The following is a 25,586-nucleotide window of genomic DNA, read 5'->3' on the forward strand; positions in this document are numbered from 1 at the left end:
AAGACTATTTAACAATTCTAAAGAGTAATTTGTCAAGAAGAACTTTTTATCCAATTTTATGCATGGAAAAAAAATAGAGGCATGGAGAGGTTAAAATCTGATCAGGTTAAGTAAACATGCCTTTCATGTGCTAGGGAGGCATTGTGCTAAGTAAAAAGGATACAAAGAATGACAAAAGCAAAAAATCCCTGCTCTAAAGTAGCTCAGTCTGAAAGAGGAGATAATGTATAAACAAATATGTATAAATAGGCAAAAAATTGGATAAACTGGATAAAACTAGAGATATTCTCTGAGGGAAAGTGCTAAGATCAAGGAGGAACATGAGGTACTTCTTTCAGAAAGTGTGACTTTAGCAGATACTCCAATGAAGTCAGGGAAGCTTGGAGGTACAGAGCATGTAAGAAGTGAAACAGAATCCTACAATCTATGTTAGAGCCCTGGTCACAAAGACCCAAAGGGGTCTCTTTCTTTGAAATGAAGGCACAGTCTAGGATATAATGTGAAATTTAGTACCTAATTGCTAATTTTAATACAAACAAATACACACACACATATACACACATAAACATACACAAACAAAATAATTTCTGTACCTGAAAAGATGAAGATGGTGCTGCTCTATGTTTGGCAGTGTAAGAAGAGAAGAGTCATTTATCCATCGACCCTGGATTACCATCTGAATCAGACTGGTAATATTCAGGGCAGTTACCAACCAGCCTTGGTTTGCTGCAACATCCAACATTGCCTAAGGAAGAGAAAATACATACATATAAAAATAACATGACATCTTACTCTTGTGGCTAAACAGAAGAACCTTTGGAATTTGCTGCAGGTGTCTTTATTTTTCATTGTGTGGCTGAATTACACTATAAGACTCATTAGAGCCACTATCCCTTTTTAAAAGATTTAACCTTACTTTTCTCAGTGTGAAAAAGATAAGGTAAAATGATATTATAGCATCCTTCTTACTTTGTAACAAGTGACAAATTTGAAATTTGCTCTCTAATTGTTTTGCATTTTAAAAATTAATGAAAAAAAATCCGAATCAGAAGCCAGGTCATTATGGCATAATGCAACTATCTTCAAATATGAGAAAAGCTCATCTTATCGGAAAAGTAATGAAACATTTCCTGCAGGACCCATAATCAGGAGAAAGGAAGTAAAGCTGAGGCCTCTAAGAAAGCCACCAGGGCCCAAGGAAGGAGAAAATAAATGTTTGAACTTTTATCACCTGGCTGCGTTTGGAGTGATTATTACTTTCAACTGAAAGGCTGCCTCCAGAAACCTCCCCAAGAAATCTGCTCCCCCAGAGAACCATTATATTTTAAAGAAGAAAAACATCACAAAATGGAATAAGCTGCTTTAAGTAGATTTTCCTTCACTGGAAGTATTCTAATTTCCAGTTTGATGAGGGTTTGGTCAAGGATATTGGGGAAGGAATTCTTATTCAGATATGGGTTAAACTATACGGTCTTTAAGGGTGCTTCTATGAAATACCTATTATGTGAAAGGAACTAATGCTACTTCTTTTGAATAACATGAAAGAGATGACATAGAGAATATTAAATAAAATATGTAATATTGCTCAATAGCAACATGGTATATTTAAAAATTACCTTAAAATACACAGTATTTAGTACACTATTGGTTGTTCTGTTATTCTGTACCTACAAAGATATATGATTAGAAAGACTGATTTAAAATAATAAACAGAACTAAAAAAAAAAAAAAAAAACAATCTTGTTTCCAGTTCAACATTAGGAAAACAATCAATATAATTTATCATATTAAAAACCCAAACATCCAAAACTCATGATCATTTAAAGAGATACACAAAAAAAGCTTATGACAAAGTGAATCATTCTTTTATGCTAAAAACCCTATGTAGTACAGACCTAAAAGGATCTTAAAACACACACACACCATCTATCTAATATCCAAAATAAGCATTATTATGTGATGTGTATGCACTAGAGCCTTTTCCAATAAATATGGGAGTGGAAGCAAGGATATTCACTCTCCTCACTATTATCTAATTCTGGAAATGGTAGAAGAAGGAAAAAAAGATAGGATAAAAACATTAAACACATAAAATGGGTAAGGGGAAGATAAAACTAAAATGATTTGATGATGATATTCTTAGAAAATCCTAAGGAATCAGCTATGATACCAAGATAATAGTTTTACTGAATTTTCAAGTTACGAAATAAACCCTCAAAAAAATCAAACAGCATTTTAATGCAATAATAACAAAATCCAGAAAACAGAAATACAAAGGAAATTCCAATTCCAAATATCTACAAAATGAATAAAATACCTGGGGATCAACCTGCTAAATCATACAAAAGATTTATATATGTTCAATTATAAAGTTTTCCATAAAGAAGTAAATAAGTTAAACAGCTGGAGGAATATAGAGTGCTCATGGGTTATGCCATGCTGTTATAATAAAAATGATAATTTTCCAAAGTTAATTTATGCTTTTTAATGGAATATTATTATACTGTAATAAATTATTTAATGAATACATAGAAATATGGATTTATATGAACTGATGCACAGTAAAGTAGGTAGAGCCAAGAAAGCAAAACACCAATAGTTACAACAATGTTAATATAAAGAACCTTCCACCCCTCAAATCAAAAATGAATATAATAAAATTATACAAAGATAAAGTATTATTCTTGAATGAAGAAACATGAGAAGATAGTAATTACTGGAGAATCTAGTTCTTTGTGGATTTGAGTGGCCTTCAATTACAAATTCCATATGCATTTTTTCCATTGCATTCATTAGTTGTAATGATTTTTCCCCTCTCCCCCCATTAAAATACTATTAGTTACATAGGATATTTGGAGATGGGAGGCATAGAAAAGATGTTGGGGACATCTATGAAATTATAAGAGAAGACATTACTCAACAATAGTATTTTGAAAAATAAATTATTTTTCATGAAATTTAAGCTTAAATTAAAAGAGTAATCTTGGTACAGTCTTTTAAACTTAATATCAGCAAGAAGATAAAAACTTTTAGATTCCCCCTCTGGAAAACATATCCCTCTTTTTTCAGTGCAAATATCATAACTCGTGATCTCAAAAAGGTACAAACCCCTAATATTTCTAACTCATTTTACATGCTGCTAGTAGAAGGATGAAGAGCTATGCATATTAGTCTATACATTTAATCAAATGTTTTATGGACAAACAAAAGGCTGCATTTACTTAAGGCAAAGCTAAACAATGAAATCTTCTTTAAACAAAAGAATTGTTTATACAGGCAAATCCATTTCAATTAAATTAGACTGATTTTGGAGAGATGCTGCCATAAAGACATATGAGTTAGTAGGAGTCATGGTTAGACAGCCATATTACATTAGTAGCCTACAATGTGAATCTTAATAGATTTGGGGCATTCAGAATTGAGAGTAGCAGGGATTAGAAGTATCCAGTAAATGCTTAAAATGTCATTTTAATTGCACTCATTTCATTTATTCATGAACATGTTACTAAAATGTACATTTGTATGAACATGCTACTAAAATGTACATCTGTATGAACATATCTGGGAAAAGAATTTTAGAAATGCTTTTTTGGCAATTTAAAATTAACTGCTGAACAAATGTAACTACTTATCTACACTTATCTCCTTTTGAACTGTTTGAAAAATAATTATGAAATCATTTTATTTTTTTCTTTTCTGTTTTTTTCTAATTAAAGAAGTAAATCATAATCCTTTGAAAATAATTTTGCCTGAACTTAACTTTCTCAACAAATGGTCAAATCTATAGCTCCTATCTATGTTGTACACAATAGAAAAATAGCTTCAAAAAAACCATTAACTTTTCATAAAAGCTATCCACCTGTGAGGTCTGCTTACACAGCCATACAATAGAATGGACTGATGTTTCTAGGCTTCTGCTTATTGAATTTCATTGCAGAAAGTATTTGCTGACTAGCAAGAGTATGAAGAGAATAATTTTTTGAACCAATGATTTTACAACTCTGCTGTAGAACAGCCTATAAGAAGACAGTCCTCTAAATATAATGGAAATATATATGTTTTAAAATCCAGGGATAATTCAAATCTTATACTCCTCTCATACCCCTGCTGAGCTGATTGAAATCCATCAGTTTTCTATGAAGCAAACAGAATGAATCAAGGCAAACTCATACCCATGACGAGTAGAAACATATCCTATTCAGACAAATAAGCTATTCAGTGTTAAAGTAAAAGAAAGGAAAGGAGATAAACGAGTAATTAGACCCAATGAAACATCAATAGTTTATAAATAATTATAACATTGTACTCTAAAGTAATTTGAGTGATCTCAGTTTTGGTGTTAAATTATAATTTGGTTGGAAATTGTACCATATTGACAGTTTGCATACAAGTAGAGTTGGCTAAAACATCTGTTTTTAACTTTGAAGTTTTCCTGATGAAGCTGACAAAATTTATAGCATTTCTCAATAATTTTCCTTAGTAAAATCCAGATGCGGGACAGCAAGAAATAATGCTAAGTAACTGCTTACATGAAGTAAATAATATCAAAAGGCACAGAAATAAATTGGAAACTCTTAACTTTCCTTTCTCCAAAAAGAAAGATCAAGAATCTATGGTGGCAAGAGCATAGCACACAAGACAAGGGAAGTAGTGTATAAGCCTGGAAAAGGTCAGGTCCCATTAAGCCTTCATTTTCAAGCTAGTCTAATCTGAATTTAATAAAATAAAGAATCACAAACCTTTTTGTGCAAAAGAGTAGCAACAAGAGGCTATGCTAGGAATAGCTATAACTTGCAGTTAAGTGTCTAACGCAGGCTTTGAAGATCTTGCAAACTTTAAGTCTGACCATCCAATGAGCCATCTAGCTAGCTACTTGATTTGTAGGATGGTTAGAAGGAAGGTGAGATAAAGTGAAATAAACAAAAGTCAAATTTATTCATCCAATAAATATTAAGTGACTACTATGTGCAAGGCATAGTGAGCTAGGAAATGATAAGAAGTTATTGAAAAAACATTAAAAAGCAGATGAAAATAGGAAATTGGATCATGTTAATGGTAGAAGGAAGTAAATGAAAAACATGGAGAACTGACAGAACTTGGTAGTTGACTGGATATAGAAAAGCAAAGGTATATAAGATAGCTCACAGGTTTTGACCTTAGATTACTAAGGGGATGGTGCCAACATTAAAGAAAGAGAGTGCTAGATCTGAAATCAGAGGAGTTGGATTCAAATCTTAGTTCTGTCATTTGTTCCTTCACTTCTCTCTATGCAGTTTCCTTAACTATAAAATGAGGACTACTACCATCTTTTTCAGTTTTAAATTTGTGATCCTATGTTCCTAACTAGTGTGCTTCCTCTTCCATAAGGTGACAAATTAGTATTCTTAAAATAGTGCTCTATGTGATTATAAATTTCAGTGGTTTAGCTTTTAATACTAAATATAGTCCAGTTTTTAAAGTCTTCTATAATCTGGCTCCCATCCTCTTTTCTAGACTTATTTCATATAAATTCTTTTCACATTTTTTTCTATGTTCAAGCCAGATTGCATCAGGTTATTAACATAACTCAATGGGATACTTTCCATTTCTGTGCCACAGCAGAGTTGTTCCCTCATTTCCACTATGCTATTTCTTTAATTTCTACCATATAGAACAGAAGTTAAGAATGAACAAAGATGCTATCTCATGGAGGAAGCCTCTCCTGATTACAATATGCTTGCTACATGATAATTTTTCTCACTCATTCACTCTATATCCTTAATTATTAGTTTGTTAGTGTTGTATATCTTACATTTACTTTTAGTGTATATGTTGTACCCAACTCGCAGAATGTAATATCCTTTGGGGCAGAGGCTATTTCATTTTTATCTTTGTGTCTTTAGAATCTATGCATAGTGCATTTAATAGTTGGTTGACAAATGACTGTTAGATTCAAATGAATGATCAGAATTTCCTTTTTGGTAGATCAAGAAATAAGTACTCTATCTTTCTGTTTTTATCACTATCATCAACTAACTTCCAGAAGTCATTGTCTTGTAAATTTCCTTTATGACTTTTAACGCTAATTCTTCATTCTGACTTTACATGTTTTGTTTAGGAGCACCCCCACTCAAGTAGTCTCCTACATTCAAAATTTTCCTGTTATCTTTAACTCCTTCTTTATTCTCATATTTAACCAATCACTTAGTTCTGCCAATTTTACTTCCACAATAGCTCTTGTATCTCTACTCTTCTTTTTATTTGTGTTGCCATGCTGGACCCACTGCAACAGCCTTTTCATAGATTTCTTTTGTTTCTGGCTTATCCTCCATATCACTGCCATTTAAACTAATAAGCTGTACAGATCTGATGTGTCACTCAGTCTGTTAAAAACTTTTCAACAACTCCTTCTTTATTGCCTACTCAGTAAAGTTCAAGTTCTTTAGTTGGTATTCAACGTTCTTCACAACTTGCTGCCACCTTAATTCCAAACATCTCATAGCATACTCACTACCAATAAATAATAATAAAAAATAGTAATGATAGAGTATTTATGAAAACACTTAGAAAACAAATTATATCGTTTGACAAACACAAATGCTCATTAATGAGATCATAATTCTATCAAAGAAAGGTATAAGGGAGCTATAAACCTAAGTCTCTTGCTTTCTTGCCTGGTTTTGATCATGCTTTTCCCTCTACTTATGCTTTCCTTTCCCCGTTTAAACCTATGGGATTCTAACTTATACTTGAAGTCTAACCAAAATACCAACCCTTGTGGGAAAGTTTCTTTAATTTTTCTAGTTGTTAATGAACTATCCTTCTTTTTATCTCACTTTGTTTTTCTTTATAACTCATGTATTTCTTTGATGAAACTGTGAACCCTTCAGTAGGCCTCTTTAGGTGCTCAATCTCTTCATGTCTTTTCATCCTGTGTGATTTTTTTTTTTTTTTGGGGGGGGGTAATAACTCCTCCAAAGAAGGTATAGTTCTTTTCAGGCTATTTGTTATCTCACTGTATATTCTGTTTTATTTTCTACTCCTAACACAAAAGTCATTCATGATACTTTTTGTAGTAATAAACAGTAGCTTACTTTATATTTACCATGTGTATTTTCATTGCTCTTTGGGAGGCCTTTAACTTGTTTAAGATTTTAGGGTATTTTCTGATTGAGCCCTATAGAATCATTGGTATAATTATTGTGTTAAGAGATAGACTTGTTTTTTTTTTAATTAATTAATTTATTTTTATTTAGCATTGGGCAGTGAACAATTTCTCAAATGTGCTCCCTTGTTGGTTCAATTCATTGGTTATTTCCAGGGGCAGGATGGCATAGGAAAGTGAGTTCTGGATTAGAATTAAAAGACTTGGGTTCAAATCTATCTCTATTTTTCATATTTGCAATCTTGAAATTCTCTCAAGGTCTCAGTTTCTTCATCTATAAAATAAGGCAGCTAGATGAGATAATGGCTAATATCCCTTGTAACTCCTATGAACAAGGGTCTAGACAAGATATGCATACTGAGGCATATACTAAATAAACTCTATTCAAATGTAAGCCATAATTTAGAAAATATTTTTTTTAAATCCATATTGCTATTGTGGGTGGTTAGACTGCTGTCTTTCAAATGAAGATCTCAATGACAAGTTGGCAAGTTATTATTGTGTTCTGGGGCTATATAAAATCAATACAATGCCATTTGCAAAGTAGACCAACTAGCTAAGTATCATAAACAGAAAATCCCTCTTTTATTTAAACTCTGCATAGGGCATACTCTATGATACTTTACTTCAGCATGTCTCTGTTTTATTTCTTGCTTGATAATGATATTCAGCACAATATTGAACAAAGTTAATTTTAATGGTAACAGCTCTAGAAGACTCATATAATTACAGAGATGAAATGGAGGCACTTTGAGGAGAGTCTTTTAGGTAACATATTCTTTACAATACTTCCTTGAAATCATTAAATAATAAACATGATTGGATCGTCTATGTTCTTTATGTTTCAGTCAGTGGTGACAAAAATTTACTGTAAGAAATTGTTTTTGAAAGTCTTTTGTTTCACTTTCAAAATTTCTTCTTCAATGTCCTTGTTTTCTTGAATAGAACATTTTTTGTTTTATAAAATTAAATGAAAACATATAGTTAGGTATCTGCCTTATGTCTTTTTGTAGGCCATGACTTCCACTCCTGCTGTTAGGTAAAAGTACAGTCGATGAGTATTTCCAATCTTTTGAATGCTTTAAAATTGTCTTGAGTGCTTTAAAATTGTTTTATCATTAGAGATTTCTTCCACATGTATATCATCAAACCCCGTGTCTTTTCTTGATTTAATTTTCTCAAGGGACATTACTACTCTTTCAGATACTGAGGTGGTCGAATCCAAAAGTGGTGATTCTACTCTTGTCAATGGGATCAACACTCACCCCCACCCTAGCAATATTGGTAGATCTGGCCCATTTCACATCTATCTGTTGTTTTCTCTTCCCTCTTTCCAGTTTTACTTACAGATGGCTCTCTTGATGATGTGGCTTAGCTAGGTTTACGTCAATCTTTTTGTATTTAAATGCTTTCATCTATCTCTATGTATGTATATCTAATTTATTTATTTTAAGGGCATGTGAAATAATATAGAATGCCATCTTTTTTCTAATCTTCTCCACAATATTTTGTGAATGTTTATATCAGTGCTGCCCTTGGCTGCCTCATCATGACAAAGATATCAAAAGAGATAGTTTCTCGGATCTTCTGGTCATCCTGTGGGTGACTGCTTTTTGCTCTTGAAAACTCTTCTCAAAATGGTAATGGATTTAATTTCCCTGAATAAGTTTATTGGATCAGAAATGAAAAGGTGTGAAGCATTTTAATCTTTTCTCTTAGGTTAGAATTGTTTTTGACCTTTACTTTATCCCACACAAAGATATCTGATATTTAAAATGACTGCATGTCAGAGATTGGTTATTTTCAGTTTAGTCCAATTTAATTTTTTTTTGGCGGGGGAGGGGGGGGGAGGAGGGGCAATATCAGTCAAATGTAGAAGAGTGAAATCAGCTGGCAAAAAGGCCTGATGAGAGGGGAGATTAGAGTAGATAGCGGCTGAATGCTTGTTAGGATGAGTAAGGCTAGGTTAGAAAGGGATGAAAGTGTGAGAGGTGTGATCTTGTCAAGGAAGGGATGTGTGGATACAATGACTATTACCTGTATTATTCATATTTCTTGTGTTATTTGCAAAAAGTACAGAGGAATTTCACTAACTGATAAGGGAGGAGAAGAGATGAAGAAGAGGAATTCTGTCATCAGAGAAATTTGTAGAATAAACCAACCACAATATTTTTAGTAGAATGTTTGTGAGGTGATATACTGTACAGGCTGGGGTGTGTGTGTGTGTGTGTGTGTGTGTGTGTGTGTGTGTGTGTGTCCCATCCACTAGTTAATGTGAAAGAGGATCCAATGGTTCTTTAATATGGTATCTGAGGTTCTGAACTTTGTCTTGAAAAACATCAAGGTAGAGGAAGTCATGAAGTTTTTTTTACTTAAATGTAACAGTTTTTGGCAGAGTCTACACTAAAATCATGTAGGAGGTTTAGTCCATTTTCCAGGTATTTCAGTTGTGGCTTTACTGTTTAAATAGAAAACTAAATTAATTGCATCACACAAAAGAAAGAAGGAAAAACTGGATTCAAAAGAACCTGAGAAGGTACACAGTCAGGTTCTTTGTGTTTACCTTGAATCTTCTGCAATTATCTTCCTAGAGAAATTTTCATTGCATCTAAAGTCAAATTCATGTACATAGGGCATATAAATAATTTCTTTAAAAGCTATTATAGAAATTATTGATCTTTAAAAACTTTAATCCAGAGTTTTTCCTTCTTACTTTTGCCTAACAATTTTGACTTACATTTGCTAACTAAATTGTACATGCATTCAGCTTTTCATGAAAACTTTTATGACACATCAATATATTTCTCAAAACTAAATAGTTCTTTTCATCATAGATAGTTCATAAAAGTTAGAACTGGGAAATAGATTAGAGAACACTTGATCTCAAACTCACATTTTAAAAATTAAGAAACAAATTCAATAAAGTTGTGATTTTTTTCATTGAAGGGCTTTAAGCAGACTGTGGAACTACTTGTCAAGTGTGTTATAATGGACTAGAGGCCGCCAAGGTCCTTTTCAAAATTCTAAAATCTGTAACCAAAGTTCTGAAGTTACACTGGTCATAAGTAATAGAAGTGATATTTGCATTCCAGTCTTCAAAATCAAGTTCTCTTTGTAATACAGTGAGAAATGTGTGAATTTAATTCCATTTGAGGCTACTTTGTATTTATTTCTGAGCCACTAATTGAATTTTACTTTACATTATGAGTGCAAAAAACATAAATCTAAAATGTTTAAAATAATTGTATTTCTTAGTTAATACTGAGAATAATATAGAGAATTATATTATTCAACATCTTTTAAGTAGAATTAATACTTTAAAAATTACATTTAATTTTAAAAACAGAAATTTTGGTCACTATAGTCATTATGCTTAATGTAAATGAAACAAATTCATTAAAAACCAATTAGATTAGCTATTATTTCATGACATTTTAAAAAGATCACATATTCCAAATAACACAAGGGAATTCTTATGTAATTACACTAGATATTATGTAAAGTACCTTTATATTATGATCTTGTAAATTTTGGGGAAATAATCAATATTCTTTAGTATTTTTCAATATATATTGATTCTATATCTTTGACCTAGATCTGTAAAACTGGTGCAAGTTAGCATTTAAAAAACAAACAAACAAACAAACAAACAAACAAACAAAAAAACTGAGGATGAAATTTAAATTTAATAAACTAAAAAAAAGAAAAGAAAAAAAAGCTTTACCTTGTTAGGGCTACATAGGATGGGACAGATGGCTCTTCTTTCTTTTCTTTTTTTTTAAACTGAGCCACTACACTAGCCTCTTAATATTCAATGGACCCTTATTTTTTCATCTCTGCCCTCTCATGCCCCCTCCTATACCCCAAGTTTTAAACATCCCTTTTCTCTGATTTATGGTATATTCTCTAGACAGTCCTTGAATGTATCTGGCAACAGTATCACAGAAACTAAAAATTTTGAAAAACTAGATCTCATGCATTCCATTGTAATAGTACCACATATATTTGAAAAGCTAAGAAAAGTATATTAGAAAAAATGCAAATTTTCTTAGTTCATTATGAAGAAAAGATTTTTCAATCACTTTCCAAACCCAAGTGCTTGATTTACAAGAGTATATAAAAGTAGAAAAACAGGTACAAAAAGCTCATGTTGACAAATATATTAGTGAAAAACTAAAAGTACAAATACAAAAAAATTCTCACCACCCTCCCCAGAAAAAAACACCCCTTGGTTTTAGCTTGATAGCTTCTAGTAGTTTAATGATATCAAGAAAAGCAGAAAAAGTTGTCTCAAGGAAAAATACAATCCTTAAAGATTCAGGTTAATGTCAAAGTAATGATACATTATTCTGTCAATAATTAAAATAATAAAAGTACATTTTTGAGAATCCTTTTAGGTAGCAACAGTTGTTCACAGTAACTTTTCCCTGAACTTTTAGCCTCAGAAGGTTAGCATTCAGGAAGCTCAGCTGCTGTCTAACAAACTTAATTAATCAAAAAGTCATTTCCGAGCTGTAACTATGAGTAAAAGCGCTTCAAGTGCGCTAGCAAGCATACAAGTTAATCAAAATGCTAATGCAGTACAAATTAAAGTTGTGATTAACATTTCACAGTAGCTGCTTAAGTGAATTGATCACACAAATGGGTTAAGCATTACTCATTTCCTACAGCCCCAAACGGGAAAAGGTTTTGTTGGTGGGCAAGAAAAGAGGAAACTGGGGATAGGAAGATTCTTCATAAGCAGTATCACATCTTCAAAAAACCATCACCAAACTGCCATACAAAAGCTTCTAAGTAAAATCACACTACTCGGGAGAAGAGGAGAAGGACTTTGGAAGTGGAAAGGGAGGTGGGTGTAGGTGGGTAGAAGAGTTCTAGAATGCATTTTGCTATTAAATCTACTTGATTATTAGCTAATGCCTTTAAATTTGCATAATGGACAATAGGTTGCTTCTGTTTTTACCTCCGGCTTTGGAAATTCTGAAATGTACTTTTAAATAATGGAAAGCATGCTGGACTTGGGAATTAGGAGACTGGAGTTCAAATCCTGACATTTTTGTACTAGCCTCATGGCCCTGGCCAACTCACTTTTCTATAAAATAAGAATAGAAAAATATATATATATATATCATTTACCCTATTAGCTTATTTTGAAGACTGTTTTATGTAAATGTGAATAATTATTAGTCTCTCATTTTCCAAACAAGAAATCAGAGAACTGAAAATAACTTCCCTAAATCTACATAGCTGATCAGTAGGTGCAAGAAAAGTAAGAACAAGATCATAGTTCTCCTCATTTCCTAATCCAGAGCAAACAACAACAACTATATTATATTGTCTTTTAAATAATATATAATTTTATTTAGTAGTCTAACTATGTAATCCATTCAATTCTGGAAATTAATTAATACTGTAGTATCTATCTCTTCATTTCAAGTTAATTCAATAAACATTTATTAGATATTTGCTTTGGGAAGCATAAAGTAATTCTGTTGGCTTATCTATAGGAATTTTTTTTAAAAGTCACTTATATGGATTTATTTTAACTACCTTTAACCACAACATTTTCTGAAGATATTGAACAAGGGATTTGACCAAGTACTTCTTTTGTAAGCCTAGAGATACTTGGGACATTTTTCTTGCAAACTGTATTTGATTCGCTAATTCTAAACTTTGTTCATGTAAAAGGTCTTAACATCCCTCAACATATTGGTATCCTATTGAATCTGTGCTTACCTCATTTATAGGTAGATACTCCTTAAAGGCTAAGGCAGTTTTATTCATTTTATCTTGGTAAAATTAAATATCTCTGTGGTTTTATTTACTAGATATGGAAGTTCTTTGCTAATATAAATGGAGAAGTAATTAAAGCCATATTCATTTTCAAAAAAAAAAAATGTGCCAATGAATAAAGACTGAATTTATCCCCTCTTCTCAGAATTAAATACATATTTTCTTGAAGATGGAATAGAGTAGTTTTAGAATAAGAGAATAGTAAAGACGAAGAGTATTATCTGTTGCTATCTGAAATGCATAAAACTTTTACATGAATATTAAATGCTATCACAGACAGGGATATCAATTTATTATATTTGATATTTTGTTAAGTAAGCTGTAAGCATAACAATTAAGGTAGCTTTTATAAAAATTGTTATATTCCTCTGAATAAAGTGGTTATCAGAGAATATTATTGGCCTGCTTGATATTGACCCAAGCATAAAAAAGAGGCATATTAGAAATCAAAATCCATTCAGCTAAAATAGGTAAAAATAGGGTTTAAAAAAGGCAAAATATACAGAAAAAGATAAAGTAATCTTAGACTTTTTTACTTTTTTAAAATACAAATTCCTTGAAAGCAGAAATTTCTTAGGTATTGATTATTATAATAATAGTGGTTAGTATTTGTACAGAGTTTTGAAGTTTACAAAATGCTTCATGTATGTCATATTACTTGGTCTATATAACAGCTCTGAGAGTTAGATCCCATTTTATAGATAAGGAAACTGAAGCTGAAATAAACGAATTGCTCAGGTCACACAGGTCATTAGTAGATGAAACAAGATTTCAACTCAGGTCCTTCCTGACTGCAAGTCATCTGATTAAAGAAAAGATGCGCTAAGGTTCTGGTGGCTTAACATTAGAATTGTCATTGGCACTAAACCACTGGCATTTTATCACTACTGTTTCTTCTCTAACTTACAATACAATTAAATTAAGGACTCACAAGATGGGAATAAAATGATTTATAGGATTTGTTCAAAAGACAGCAAAAGACAGTTTTATTTTTGATACTATTGGTCATTTACTATATTTCTATTATTTAATGCTGCTACTAATGCTATAAAGGTGACAAATACATGTCATAGTGCATTGGTACTGGGATTTGGGGTTAGGAAGAGACTGAGTTCAAATTATATTTTATCTACTTATCAGTTGTGTGACCCTGGGCAGGTCATTTAGCTTGGCATTCTGTACATATTTGGTATTTAATAATTTTAATTGAATTAAATCCTTGGGTTTTTTCTAAAAAAATTCTTTATTTTCAACAGAGATATTCTGATGACTTTAAAATTTAGAATTTTTTTCTTTGGAAAACTGAAAATGTTATGTTTTGTTTTACAGAGGAAAAAAAATCTGCTTTCATAAAATAACATCCCTATTTAGGGCTTTGGAGAATATTATTGTTAGAACCTTTTAAAAACTATGTTGAGTTTTCATAGTGACAAACACATAAATTCACTTTTGGTCTTTGCACTCACTGGTCAGAGGAAATTAAATTAAAGACCTGATATAAGCTATACTGATATAAACAATGTTTATATATAAATTATTAAGCTTAGATGATTTTCATAAGTTTGCTTGATAAATTAATGTCATGAATGGATTTTAAACCCATTTCTCTAAAATCCTTAAAGTTCAAATTTACACATTAAAAATGACAGAAACAGAGTATGATGTGCAGATTAAAAATTCTTATCACTTTAAAACTTTAAAAGCTTCTCTAAAATTAGTTCAAGTAGGTCCTTAGACAACATATATACATACCTATCTCCAAATTTAAACTTAGACTTTCTAGCTTGGTAAGATCTTACAGAGATTATGTTCCAGGGGTACAGCTTTTTAGAACTTAAGGTCAGTTTTATGTCACAGAAAACTTTAAGAGACATCACATCAATTCTGAGTTATTTTAGCTTTCTAATCATCCATTCCCTTGTCAATTCAGAAAACAAATATAGCTCAGTAAGCCAACCAAACCACTGGGCATTTCCTTTCTCCAGTCTTAGTTTTGTCATTTGTTGGGCAAGCTTTTAGGTCAGTCATAACTTCTTGGCATATCTCATCAGTGAGATACAAATACAGATAATGGCATTGATTCTGAGGGTTAATATAAAGGCCTTTTTCTTTAGTATACTAGCATTAAAATGATTTCAGTTCATATATCAGGAACTATGGATACATTTTATTAGCTAATGTAATCAAGAAAAACATTCGCAGAGGTAAAGGACCAAGATAACGAATTACTACGTAGAAAATAGCTAAAATTTCTCAAAATAGCTGATAATGAACAAAGTACAAAAACTGAAAATATTAGTCATATCTAAAGTTTTATAGTATGTATGCTGATAGAGTGTGTGTGTGTATGTATGTTTCTCTCCTCTTCCTCCATCACACACAGGGAGGGAAGGAAAAAGAGAGAGAGAGAGATAATAGGGACTAAGATACTACTGCCAAGAATACTAAAATATAAAAAAAGTAGAAAAAACACATACAATCTTAATGATAAAGGATTTGTTGGGGTAGGGGGTGGGGTGTTTAATGGGTATATCTAGGATATTTTTGAGTTGGGAAAATACAATGACCAAATCCTTTGTAAATGATTGTACTAAGGTGTCCATAATATAAAAGTGTCTCCTTCTAGTATGATAGTCTATGAACTAGAGGCTAACAATTTTCAGGGAATCAGAATTTTCATACTTTTGAGAGGGAACTATGAAAATATCACTAAGAAACTTCTAAGAACTTTAAAATATCAAGCTATGTCTTTTAGTCCCAGAATCTTTATTTACTTTATAAACATTAATATATCATCTGTGTAAGGTGTTAGTTATGCTCAGGCAGCAGAGGTTAAGTGACTTCCCCAACACCTTAGACTGAAGCAGCACAGGAGCTGACTTTATGGTTAATCCTGTTCTCAGACAGACTACAAGGTCATGCCATTGTCCCGTGAAGGTATAACTTTCCATCAGCCTGAATAATTGCTGCCTGAAAAAAAAACCCTTGTTTAAACAAATGCTTACAAAAGCTAGAGTATGCATATGCCTATTGAAAGTTGTAGTGCCAATGATTTAAGATAGTGAGTTAATCATGGAAAAATTTATCAACTCTTTAGTTTTCCATCAGTCACCTGAATATTTCTTTCCTCTTCCCTACTGATTTATCTTAATCACACGTTTGGAGGGTAAAGAGTTGTGAGAAGAACATGATTTAATACACAGATCTGAATGACATTTCTTTATAGCTTTTATAGTGTAAGGATGTAGATCCTCAAGTTGAAAAGAAAAGGCTGGGTCACCAAAAAAAAAGGTTTAACATTTAAGATTATCAATGCTATTGCTCTTAAAATGATAACATAGGATCAAGAAGAGCCCATGTCTCTAAGAAAAAACTCCATAATAGAAACTAAAAATCAAACAAAAAATTAAAAAAAAAAAAAACAATTTGACTATACCTTTCTTCTTTATCATTTGCTTATAAACTGACTTCTTTGTAATCATCCTATTATTTCAATTTTTCTATACTATTAAGACCTGAAGTAGAGGCATGATTCTCTTATAATAAAATAAATTCAGGACATATAACACATATGTAACATATATCTGTGCTTACTTGTAGGTTTATAAATGTACTTAAAAAGTTTAATTCCATTTACAAGTCTTTTCATTTCAGAATTCTCCAATGGTCAATGATTAGGGGGAAAAATGACAGTGCTTATATCAAGTGCTTTCCACTGCTAAAACTTAAGGATTTTTAATCTTAGCTTATAAAGAATGACTAATGAGGAACAAATAATCTTTTTGAAGACATAAGCCATGTGTTAATCACAAAACAATATAAAAAATATTTACACCTGCTAGAACCATGTTTTCTTTTTGTTTCCTGTGTTTAACAGAGTTCTTCACAGACACCCATTAGTATAAGAAAACAAAAGATATTCATTTTAATGGATTTTTTTCATGTTTTAGAAAAAAGAATTATTTAAAAATCTCTCCATATAAAATGAAAACTAAGAAAGTATTTTTTTTCACATAAGACAAATTTAGCAGGGAGTTTGTATAATCTTATTTCTAAGAAACTAGAACTTAAACAAGAATTTAAAATATTAAACTCTTGTTACATGCAGCAGATTATAGTATTCTTAATGGTACTTTGCTATAAATTAAGTAAAAAATGCTAAGCTTAATCTGTATTTTCACTGAAACTAATTTCTAATTCTCATCAATAAAATAATAAAACTGATATGTTAGTCTTAAAGAAAAAGACAAATAGATACTTCTTTGAATCAATATCTGCCAATTTGTTTTTGCTAAATATTCAATTTATTTTAAACACTTATACCAGATTTTCACATTTATGGATTTCTTAATTATTCTTATTTTTATTTAATTCACCAACTCTGATCATAAAGCAGAAATAAAAATTTAAAACTAAAGCATATTTTCCTTTGATATTGAAAAATGCTATAACGCACACAGAAAAAAAATAAGTATAAAAATTGACTGTCATACCTGACATACTCTGACAGCTTGGTCCAATACCGTTTTAGTGTCGGTGCCATAATCTGGGCATGGTAACATAGCTCTACTGAAATGAGCTTGAAGAAGGAGATGTGATTTTGTATGGGAATTGTCAAATGAATGAGGATTTACTTCAATGGGGAGATTCCTTGCCAGTTCACTGTTCATCTGATCTTCATTGTGCCTTACTGGCAGATCTGCATATTCTTCAGCATCCTTAAAAACAAAACGGGAAAATTATACACACATATACACAAACGTGTTGTGACCTAAAAATAATTAGTTGTTTTGCTTTTGATTGTACATTGAAACAACTTGTGCAAATCAGGCCTACTGTCATATTTCTTAGACTTTTGCTTTCTTAAAACAACAGTTTTGAATGTTAACATAATCAGTGATGATATACAGTTTTTTGGATTATCTACATTTATTACTATGTAGCATATAACTTAAAGCTGATTTTCTTCTATATAAATTACATGAGGGAAAAACATTTTGAAGTCATTCATATCTTGGTTTCTTTGGTTTCATTCTTCTGTCTTTAAAGTCATATTCAGTAAGGCAAAACTCTACTAGCCTGATAGTCTAGGCACACTTTTATGAGGTTTGTTAAACCGATAGAAATACAGAAATACCCTATTTCACAAATTTAAATCTACTCTGGGGAAGAAGCTCTACCCCACATCACTTAACAAACACCTTGTGTGAATGACCATCGATTTCAAGGGCCACTGGTCTTTCTACTACTACATAATCTTTCTAACTCTACTGCCATGAAATCACCTTTAACCATCTAACACAGGGACTCTTAATATTTTTTGTATCAGAATATATATAGGATATAAAAATTTAGTGAAAATAAAAAAAGTTAGTGAAAATAAAGATGTGATTTTTTTTTTTCTCCTGCTATCCCAGTTACACATCCCCTGAAACCTGTGTACTGGCTCCTGGTTAAGAAATGGTCTAGGGAATATTTTTCTTCCAGCAATTAGATAACTACAGAAATCAGAAAGTTGATAATGTTATAAAAATATAGTTTACTATTTCATTAATGAGAGTGTGCTATGTTGTAGAAATATGTAGGCTTCTTTGCATATTATATTTATTTATCTATGTATTACATACACACACACATACATAGATAAGCTCTAGCTATTACTGTTGTGTGAATCTGGAATCTTACTTTCTAAAAAGCAATTATTTGAGATACACCCCATTGCCCTTGATAACTGAGCTATTCTTTACATATAGTTTTAACTAAATCAATCATTTGTTCTACAATTATCCCCTTTTTCCTGATTTATTTGATTCACGTTAACTCTTGGATGTGAAGAAAATACTGATGGCACTCCTTTGAGGTTTCATTATATGATATTCAGTACTCTGTAGTATTCAGTATATTTCCTTTCCCACCCTTCATTTTGTTCTATGCATAAACTTTAATTTTTATTCGTCTCACTCGGTTAATGTTAGAATTTTTGTAGAGAATGAAACTGTGGAGAAGTTTTAAAATTAATTTGATTAGACCCTTTAAATTTAATATGCACATATATTTTAATACTTTATTTCAATGAAAAAGTGAGAATAGAGTAGAACAGAGAAAAATGTTAGAAAACATGGTGCAGTAATAAGAAAAGAGAGAGGTCAAAGGCTTCTGCAAATTTCAAAACTACCTATATCAAAGATATGCTATCTTTGAGGAGAAAGTACAAGTGAGAATGAACTAACATCACCAAAAAAAAAAAAGAAAGAAAGAAAAAGACATTTATTATATTTTAACAGATTGGAATTCCTATTTGATGATACTTGGCTTGTTGAATAAATCTCAAAGTCAATACTAAATAAGAGTAAAGGAAAAATGAATAAAGTATGATGGGTAATCACAACCATATCTTGATCTAAATAAGCTGTGGATGATGAAAATGGGAAAAGATATCAGAGAAGACACAAAGGTATTAACATTTACCAAGAGAATTTAACAGATATCAATGAATCACAAAGAATAAAGAGTCTGTGGACCTGGCTGTTCACACCAAAACCAAACACTGGAGAAAATTCTGCCCAGGAGCCCTCTCTTCTAATTTGTGAACTTCCTTTACCAGAATACTATTTCAGGAAAGAATTTTCTTGAAACACTTCCCATTTTTTGGTGATCTCTTCCACAGTCTCCTAATCAGGTCTAGATTATTCTTTTGCTTTATTCAGTTCTATAGTTATGAATTAAGATAAAGCAAACATTGTCAACTAAACCTAAATGATGAGTGGGGCCACTAAATTTAGACTCCTCATAATTCTCAATGTACAAAATGAGGAAGTAGAAATAGCAGTAGAGAAAAAGAAGAAAAAAAAAACACACTGGACTTGATGGAATATATGCTAAAGAGGAAACTGGCACAACCTAGTGGGCATAAGCCTATATACATATATGTACACACACACACACACACACACACACACACACACACACACACTTATTTATTTTGCTTCAGGCTTAGCAAAGTGCTTGACAAACATTTTCCCCACTGTATCCTCAACAACCCTGGGAGGTAGGTACTATTAATATCCCTATTTTACAGATGAAAAAGTTTAGGCAAAAAGAAGTTAAGTGACTTGCCTATGGTCACACAGTTAGTCAATGTCTTGAGCCAGATTTATGTTCAGGTCTTCTAACTGATTCCATGTTTATTTACATTGTACCATTTAACTGCCTCAAGGTATATGAAAGATGGAAGAATACCAAACTTTTGGGGGAGGAAAATTATGGGATTTTATTATTGTTCCCCTGGCCCCTAAAAAAAGGTACAGAGAAAATACAGTAACTCCTTTCCCACCTGCTTACTTTCCATTTTGTATGATTTTTAAAAAAAATCTACATAGTTGCATGCATACATATATACACATACACATATATGTCATATATACAGTCAGTATATCTATCTATCTATCTGTCTGTCTATCTATGACTTTCCTTCATGAAGGCATGGGAATAGAAAGGCTTTGCAAATAATTTTTTATGGCAGAGCAAATATTTATAGGCACACGATTAACTGAAATGTCTAGTGAATTCAACATCCCACCATGCTTACAATTTGACTATAAAAAAAACACTTGATTTTGTAGAACCAAATGCCTCATTAATATAGGTTTCTCAAAGAATGTGTCTTCCTTGCATATATCTGTTGCTTCTCACATTTAGAAATGTCCCACGAGCAAACACTGCTTTGCTTTTGCCAAGACGTTAGCATATGTTCTTGGCACATAGTAAACACTTAATACATTTTTATTCATTCATCCATATACCAAAATTAAATCGTTTTTTTTTTTTTTGGTGCCACAATCCTAGACAATACTCAATTCAGGGACAAAATGGAAGACATATTACTCCTAGATGGTGAAGTCTTCCAGATGCTCCTATTTGGGAGTAACATAAACTGATTTTATCAAACTCCAAAACAACATAGATCCTCCTAAATGAGATTTTTAAAATTATTCAAAAGAATTTATGTAAATTCTAGACAGGAAAAAGTGGATGTAAAATGTTTATTACCCATACTACAACAGAGTTAGGCGTGTCACAGAGACTATCAAGAATGGACACCTCTTTTACCTATCTCTTAAAAATAGATATCATCTAGAATTTTAGAATGGACAATAAGTTGGACCAAGAACTGAACAGGAGCAGAAAAAGGTGGATCACTTTTGGAAAACTATATAGTGTTTTAATGACCCCAGAACGATTCCTGAAGCAAGGGTCTATTTCTTTTTAACACATTGTTCCGGTGATGATGTATAGTTATGTCATTGAAAACATATTCTCAGAGAATTAAAATAGAGGATTATTGAAGGATCAATAGAAAGATGCATACTAGGATTGAATAGGCAGCATATGTTGCTTATGAAGTACTACACATAAGACAGGTATAGGATATCATCAGAACCAAATGATGGAATGGGCTACTCATATATGAACAAGGGATAACTAGATAGTTCATGTGGATTGTCAAGAAATTGAATGGACAATCTGCATCATGTTGGCTGGATCCCTTATTAAGCCTCACATAAGATTCTGAACCTCTTTTCTATATACTTATTGCATATGATTAATATGGTGGTTATTTGTGAATGTGTCATATACATCCTAACAGACTATATAATCTGCATTGAGGCAACAAACATAGTAATTCTTTTGTATTTTAGATTTTTTTTTTTTGGTTAAGTATTCTCTGCATTGCTCAGGTAATATCTATGACTACCATTTCTTTGTTTTGTCTTTTCTTTCTACAGTTATGGGAGTAATTTTTAATTTATTGAATGTTCTACTTTCATTGAGTCAGTCATTTCCATTTTCTGATTCTGTCTTTCTTTGCTCTTCCTATTTTTATATTTAGTCAGCAGTTGGGAAACATTATATATATATACATATATGTATATTATATATGTATATATATATATATATATATATGTATATATATATATATATATATAATATTACATACACACACACACATACAATCTTATTTGAGCTTGGGAGAAAACTATTGGCAGTTATGCGGAGCAATTCACAGCAGACTACTATAGACCATCAGATATTTCAATGATTGATTACATTTATCAAGTATCTAATTTGTACTGTGTACCTCAGGATAGGACACAGAACAGGGACAGAAAACAGAGTACTTTGTTTTACAAACTTGTTGTGGTCACAAGACTGATGCACAAAATAATCAGGAAACAATAAAGTATTTAATAAAATTATGTAGAAGAGACAGTAAGTACAGGAAGAATTCATAAAGGGGAGAGAGTTGTGAGGGACAGTTCTACAGAGGAGGAAGGACTTATTTTAGGTCTTGAAGATAGAAGAGCACCTTAGGAAAGAAAAATAGCATCAACAGATATAATAGACAGAGGAGGAAGAATCTAAAATAACTGCAAGGTATCAAGCTACAGGGATAAGGAGAATGATACTTCCAATGGTGACACAGTTGTATGTATCTTGTTCTTCAAAAAAGCAAGTAAAAAGCAAAGAGTAATTATCTGGATAATTCAGGAATTTCCCCCAACTATCCATTCCCCCTTCCAAATAATTAAGCTTTAAATTCACTTGCAGGTCAAAAAGATTTCAATATTTTAGATGCTTTTTAGTTCATATGAGGCAATCAAATTCTATTTGATTTATTTCCAGTGGGGGGAAAAAATTAAACATACTATTATTATAGTCACATGGGCCAAAAGTTATGTAGGAAATTAAGGCCTAAAAAGAAAATGAATGGTCAGCAAGATTCTGGCAAAGAATCTCAACTGAAAAACAAAAATCACTTACTAAGTAATTTGGGAACTGTCCTCATCCCAGAAATGATAGTTCCCATCTTTACCAAGGGGAAATTATTCACATCTCTAAGTATCACATAATAGAGATAATGTATCCGGTAGTAAGCAAAGGTTAATTTTCAGGGTCAGATAAATAAATATATATATATATATTTAATGGCAGGAAACTTTTTGGAAATTGTTTGAAAGACTACAATGAAAAGGCAAAATCTTAGTGTAGATATTATCCTGAGAAATCCATTTGATTGAAGTAGTCAATCCAGCAATCCCTGTATTTAATGCATGCTACAATCTCTCTTGGCTAGTGGCTTTCCAATTCCTTTGACTAAAAGCCCTCTAAACCAATTAAATATGATTTTTCCCCCCTGGCAGTTACAACATAGCATAACTACAGGGGGTTGGAGAGTAATACTAATAGATGAATTCCTATAGCAATTCTATCCTTAGCAAAGATACAGTACTCAAAAAAGCTTTTTACCATCTAAAGTGGTACACCTTTCCTCCCACTCCCTTCCCCCATTCTATAACATAAACATCTAATTTGCTTCAACAACTAAAGGGATAGTGATGCAAAGAGAATGTGTTTTACAGGGTTTTTTTTTAAGCTGGGAGAAGGCAATGTATTATGCAAAGGAGAAGACTATGATATTGTTTATATATAGCTGATGCAAAGAAGTATAGGCATCATCACTAAGGAAAGTTTAGTTTTATTTTCATTGAGACAAGACCTAAATCTTTATCACCCTTTATAGACTAGATTAACTTCAGTGAAGATTAACATGAAAAATTATACTCTAGTAATGGAGGAAAACCTAGAAGGTAACTGCATATCACTTTTCAGATAAGAGGCGAATATTTACTTCTATAGTTATCAATGAAGTACAATCTACAAATGTTTGATTTATGCACTTGAAGAATCTGATGTAAAAATCTGTCTCCATCTATTAGATAGCTGTCTTTCTTGTCTTTAAAAAGAGCATCACATTTTAATGGGCAAAAAAGGTTTAATTTAATGCTTTGTCATAGTATGTAGGTGATCTTGGGCTCCTTAAGTATAGGATAAGCCTTGACAGGTTCTATATAGCTGAAAAAAGCTGCTAAACTCAGACCTATGAAAGGCTAAATATTTTTTGTACAAGAATCAGACTACTTAAAGGATAAGCATATCTATACCTGTATTTGTAGTGCACTGGAAGATTATGGAATCTAACAGATGGTCTCTTTATTGTCAGTGTTTATAATATAACCTAGATTTTTATTTCTAAAAATAGTCATTTGCTTAAGGTAAGAATCAGTATCTCATCAATAGTTATGCTTTTGACTATTCCTCTCACTAATTCTGGAGATTAAAAACAAAACAAAACAGTGATTCCTTTCTCCCACTTATTCTACCCAATCCCCCTAGTGGTAAGCAAGTTCATTTTATTTTTTGCTCTAGCAAAGCGGTCAATTTTTGTTGTTGTTGTTGTTGAAAAATAAAAATGAGGTCATTTTAGTTTAACCTGAGTTATCCTACTAAGAGTCCATGGTTTGTTCTATAGGAAGTCTCACTGACTTCAAAAGTCACTTAGATGATGACTTGATGTAGGCCATCTGAAAGCCCTGAGGATGCTTTCTCAGCTTCTAAGGCTACCTGCTTTAAAGGACAAAGGATCAAAGATACAGGGTTGGAAGGGGCCTTAGAGATGATTTAGTTCAACCCCTTTATTTTCTGATTTTCAAATGAAGTTATACTTTAATATGTTTTATTTGAAAATTTGTATTTTAAATCATCTAAATGCATTCATACTCCTGGAAATGTAATTTAATATATAAAAATGAATAAAATTATCTTCCTTGAAATATAACTCACCAAACTGATAACTTTTATGCTCATAGTTTATGAGTAATTGGTTTTTGTTTCATTTTTCTTCTAAGAATCACACATTTTCTGTAACTGGGTCAGTGAATATTTTGGTTCTCTGAAAGACAATGCTCTCATAACAGGAGAATGCATTCATAATTGTGTATTCTACAAAGAGACTGTCAAATTAAAGATAAAATATTCAGGGTTTTGTATCCCTCTTGAACTATAGATTTGATACTGTGGGCTTTAGTCTCCAATCTCCAATCAGACTTCTTTCAAATCCATATTAATTAAATGTTCACAAAGGCAAGTGATTCTGAATGTGATATGGAAAAATGCTCTTTTCAAATGTACCTTAGTGAAACTAACTGAAATGACTGTGGTAAGACAGTGTGTAAGGATGAGCTCCCACTCTCCTTTTTTCCCCCTAGATACCAGGTAAAACTTCTTAGAAAAACAAGGGCTACTGGGTAAGTTATTTTGATATTAAACATTAGTGTTTTTAAGTCAAAGTAAAATCAATGAAAGGCATTTTAATGAAAAGTTTCTAGAACTACTGGAAGCATTTTATTATGCGATTGCTTACTCCAGAAGCAGATTAAAAATGAAGACAGGCTGAAGACAACTGCTTTTTAAACTTCAATTTCACTGCCAGAATCTTTTGTGAAAACTGTGGTCATTTATTCTTGGAATCTTGAGTCATCATTTTTCCAAGTTTTTTAGAAGGTTGCATGTTTACTTCACTCCTTTCCTTAGCTCTTCACTCTTTCATTCTGGATTTTTCAGAATATTTACAAAGGAAATTTTTCACTGAGTTTAATTTTCTAGTTCAGAAAAACAGAAGAGTCACTGGAGTGACACTGAGCAGAACAAGCACCTAGCACTCTACACACACACACACACACACACACACACACACACACACAGCACTCTACTTCCACAATGTGACATATATTTACTTCCAAAACCTTCC

At 31.8% G+C, this 25,586-nt stretch overlaps 1 protein-coding gene across 1 annotated transcript in view; it reads right to left on the bottom strand.

The window, feature by feature from the left end:
- ASCC3 (activating signal cointegrator 1 complex subunit 3) overlaps positions 1 to 25,586 on the bottom strand; it is a 307,241-nt gene that overhangs the window by 11,033 nt on the left and 270,622 nt on the right. The window contains 2 exon segments of the mRNA XM_051997447.1: positions 594 to 745; positions 17,431 to 17,655. Coding sequence (XP_051853407.1) covers positions 594 to 745; positions 17,431 to 17,655 — 377 coding nt within the window.

The sequence above is a fragment of the Antechinus flavipes genome, chromosome 4 (assembly GCF_016432865.1).
Source record: "Antechinus flavipes isolate AdamAnt ecotype Samford, QLD, Australia chromosome 4, AdamAnt_v2, whole genome shotgun sequence".
NCBI lineage: Eukaryota > Metazoa > Chordata > Mammalia > Dasyuromorphia > Dasyuridae > Antechinus > Antechinus flavipes.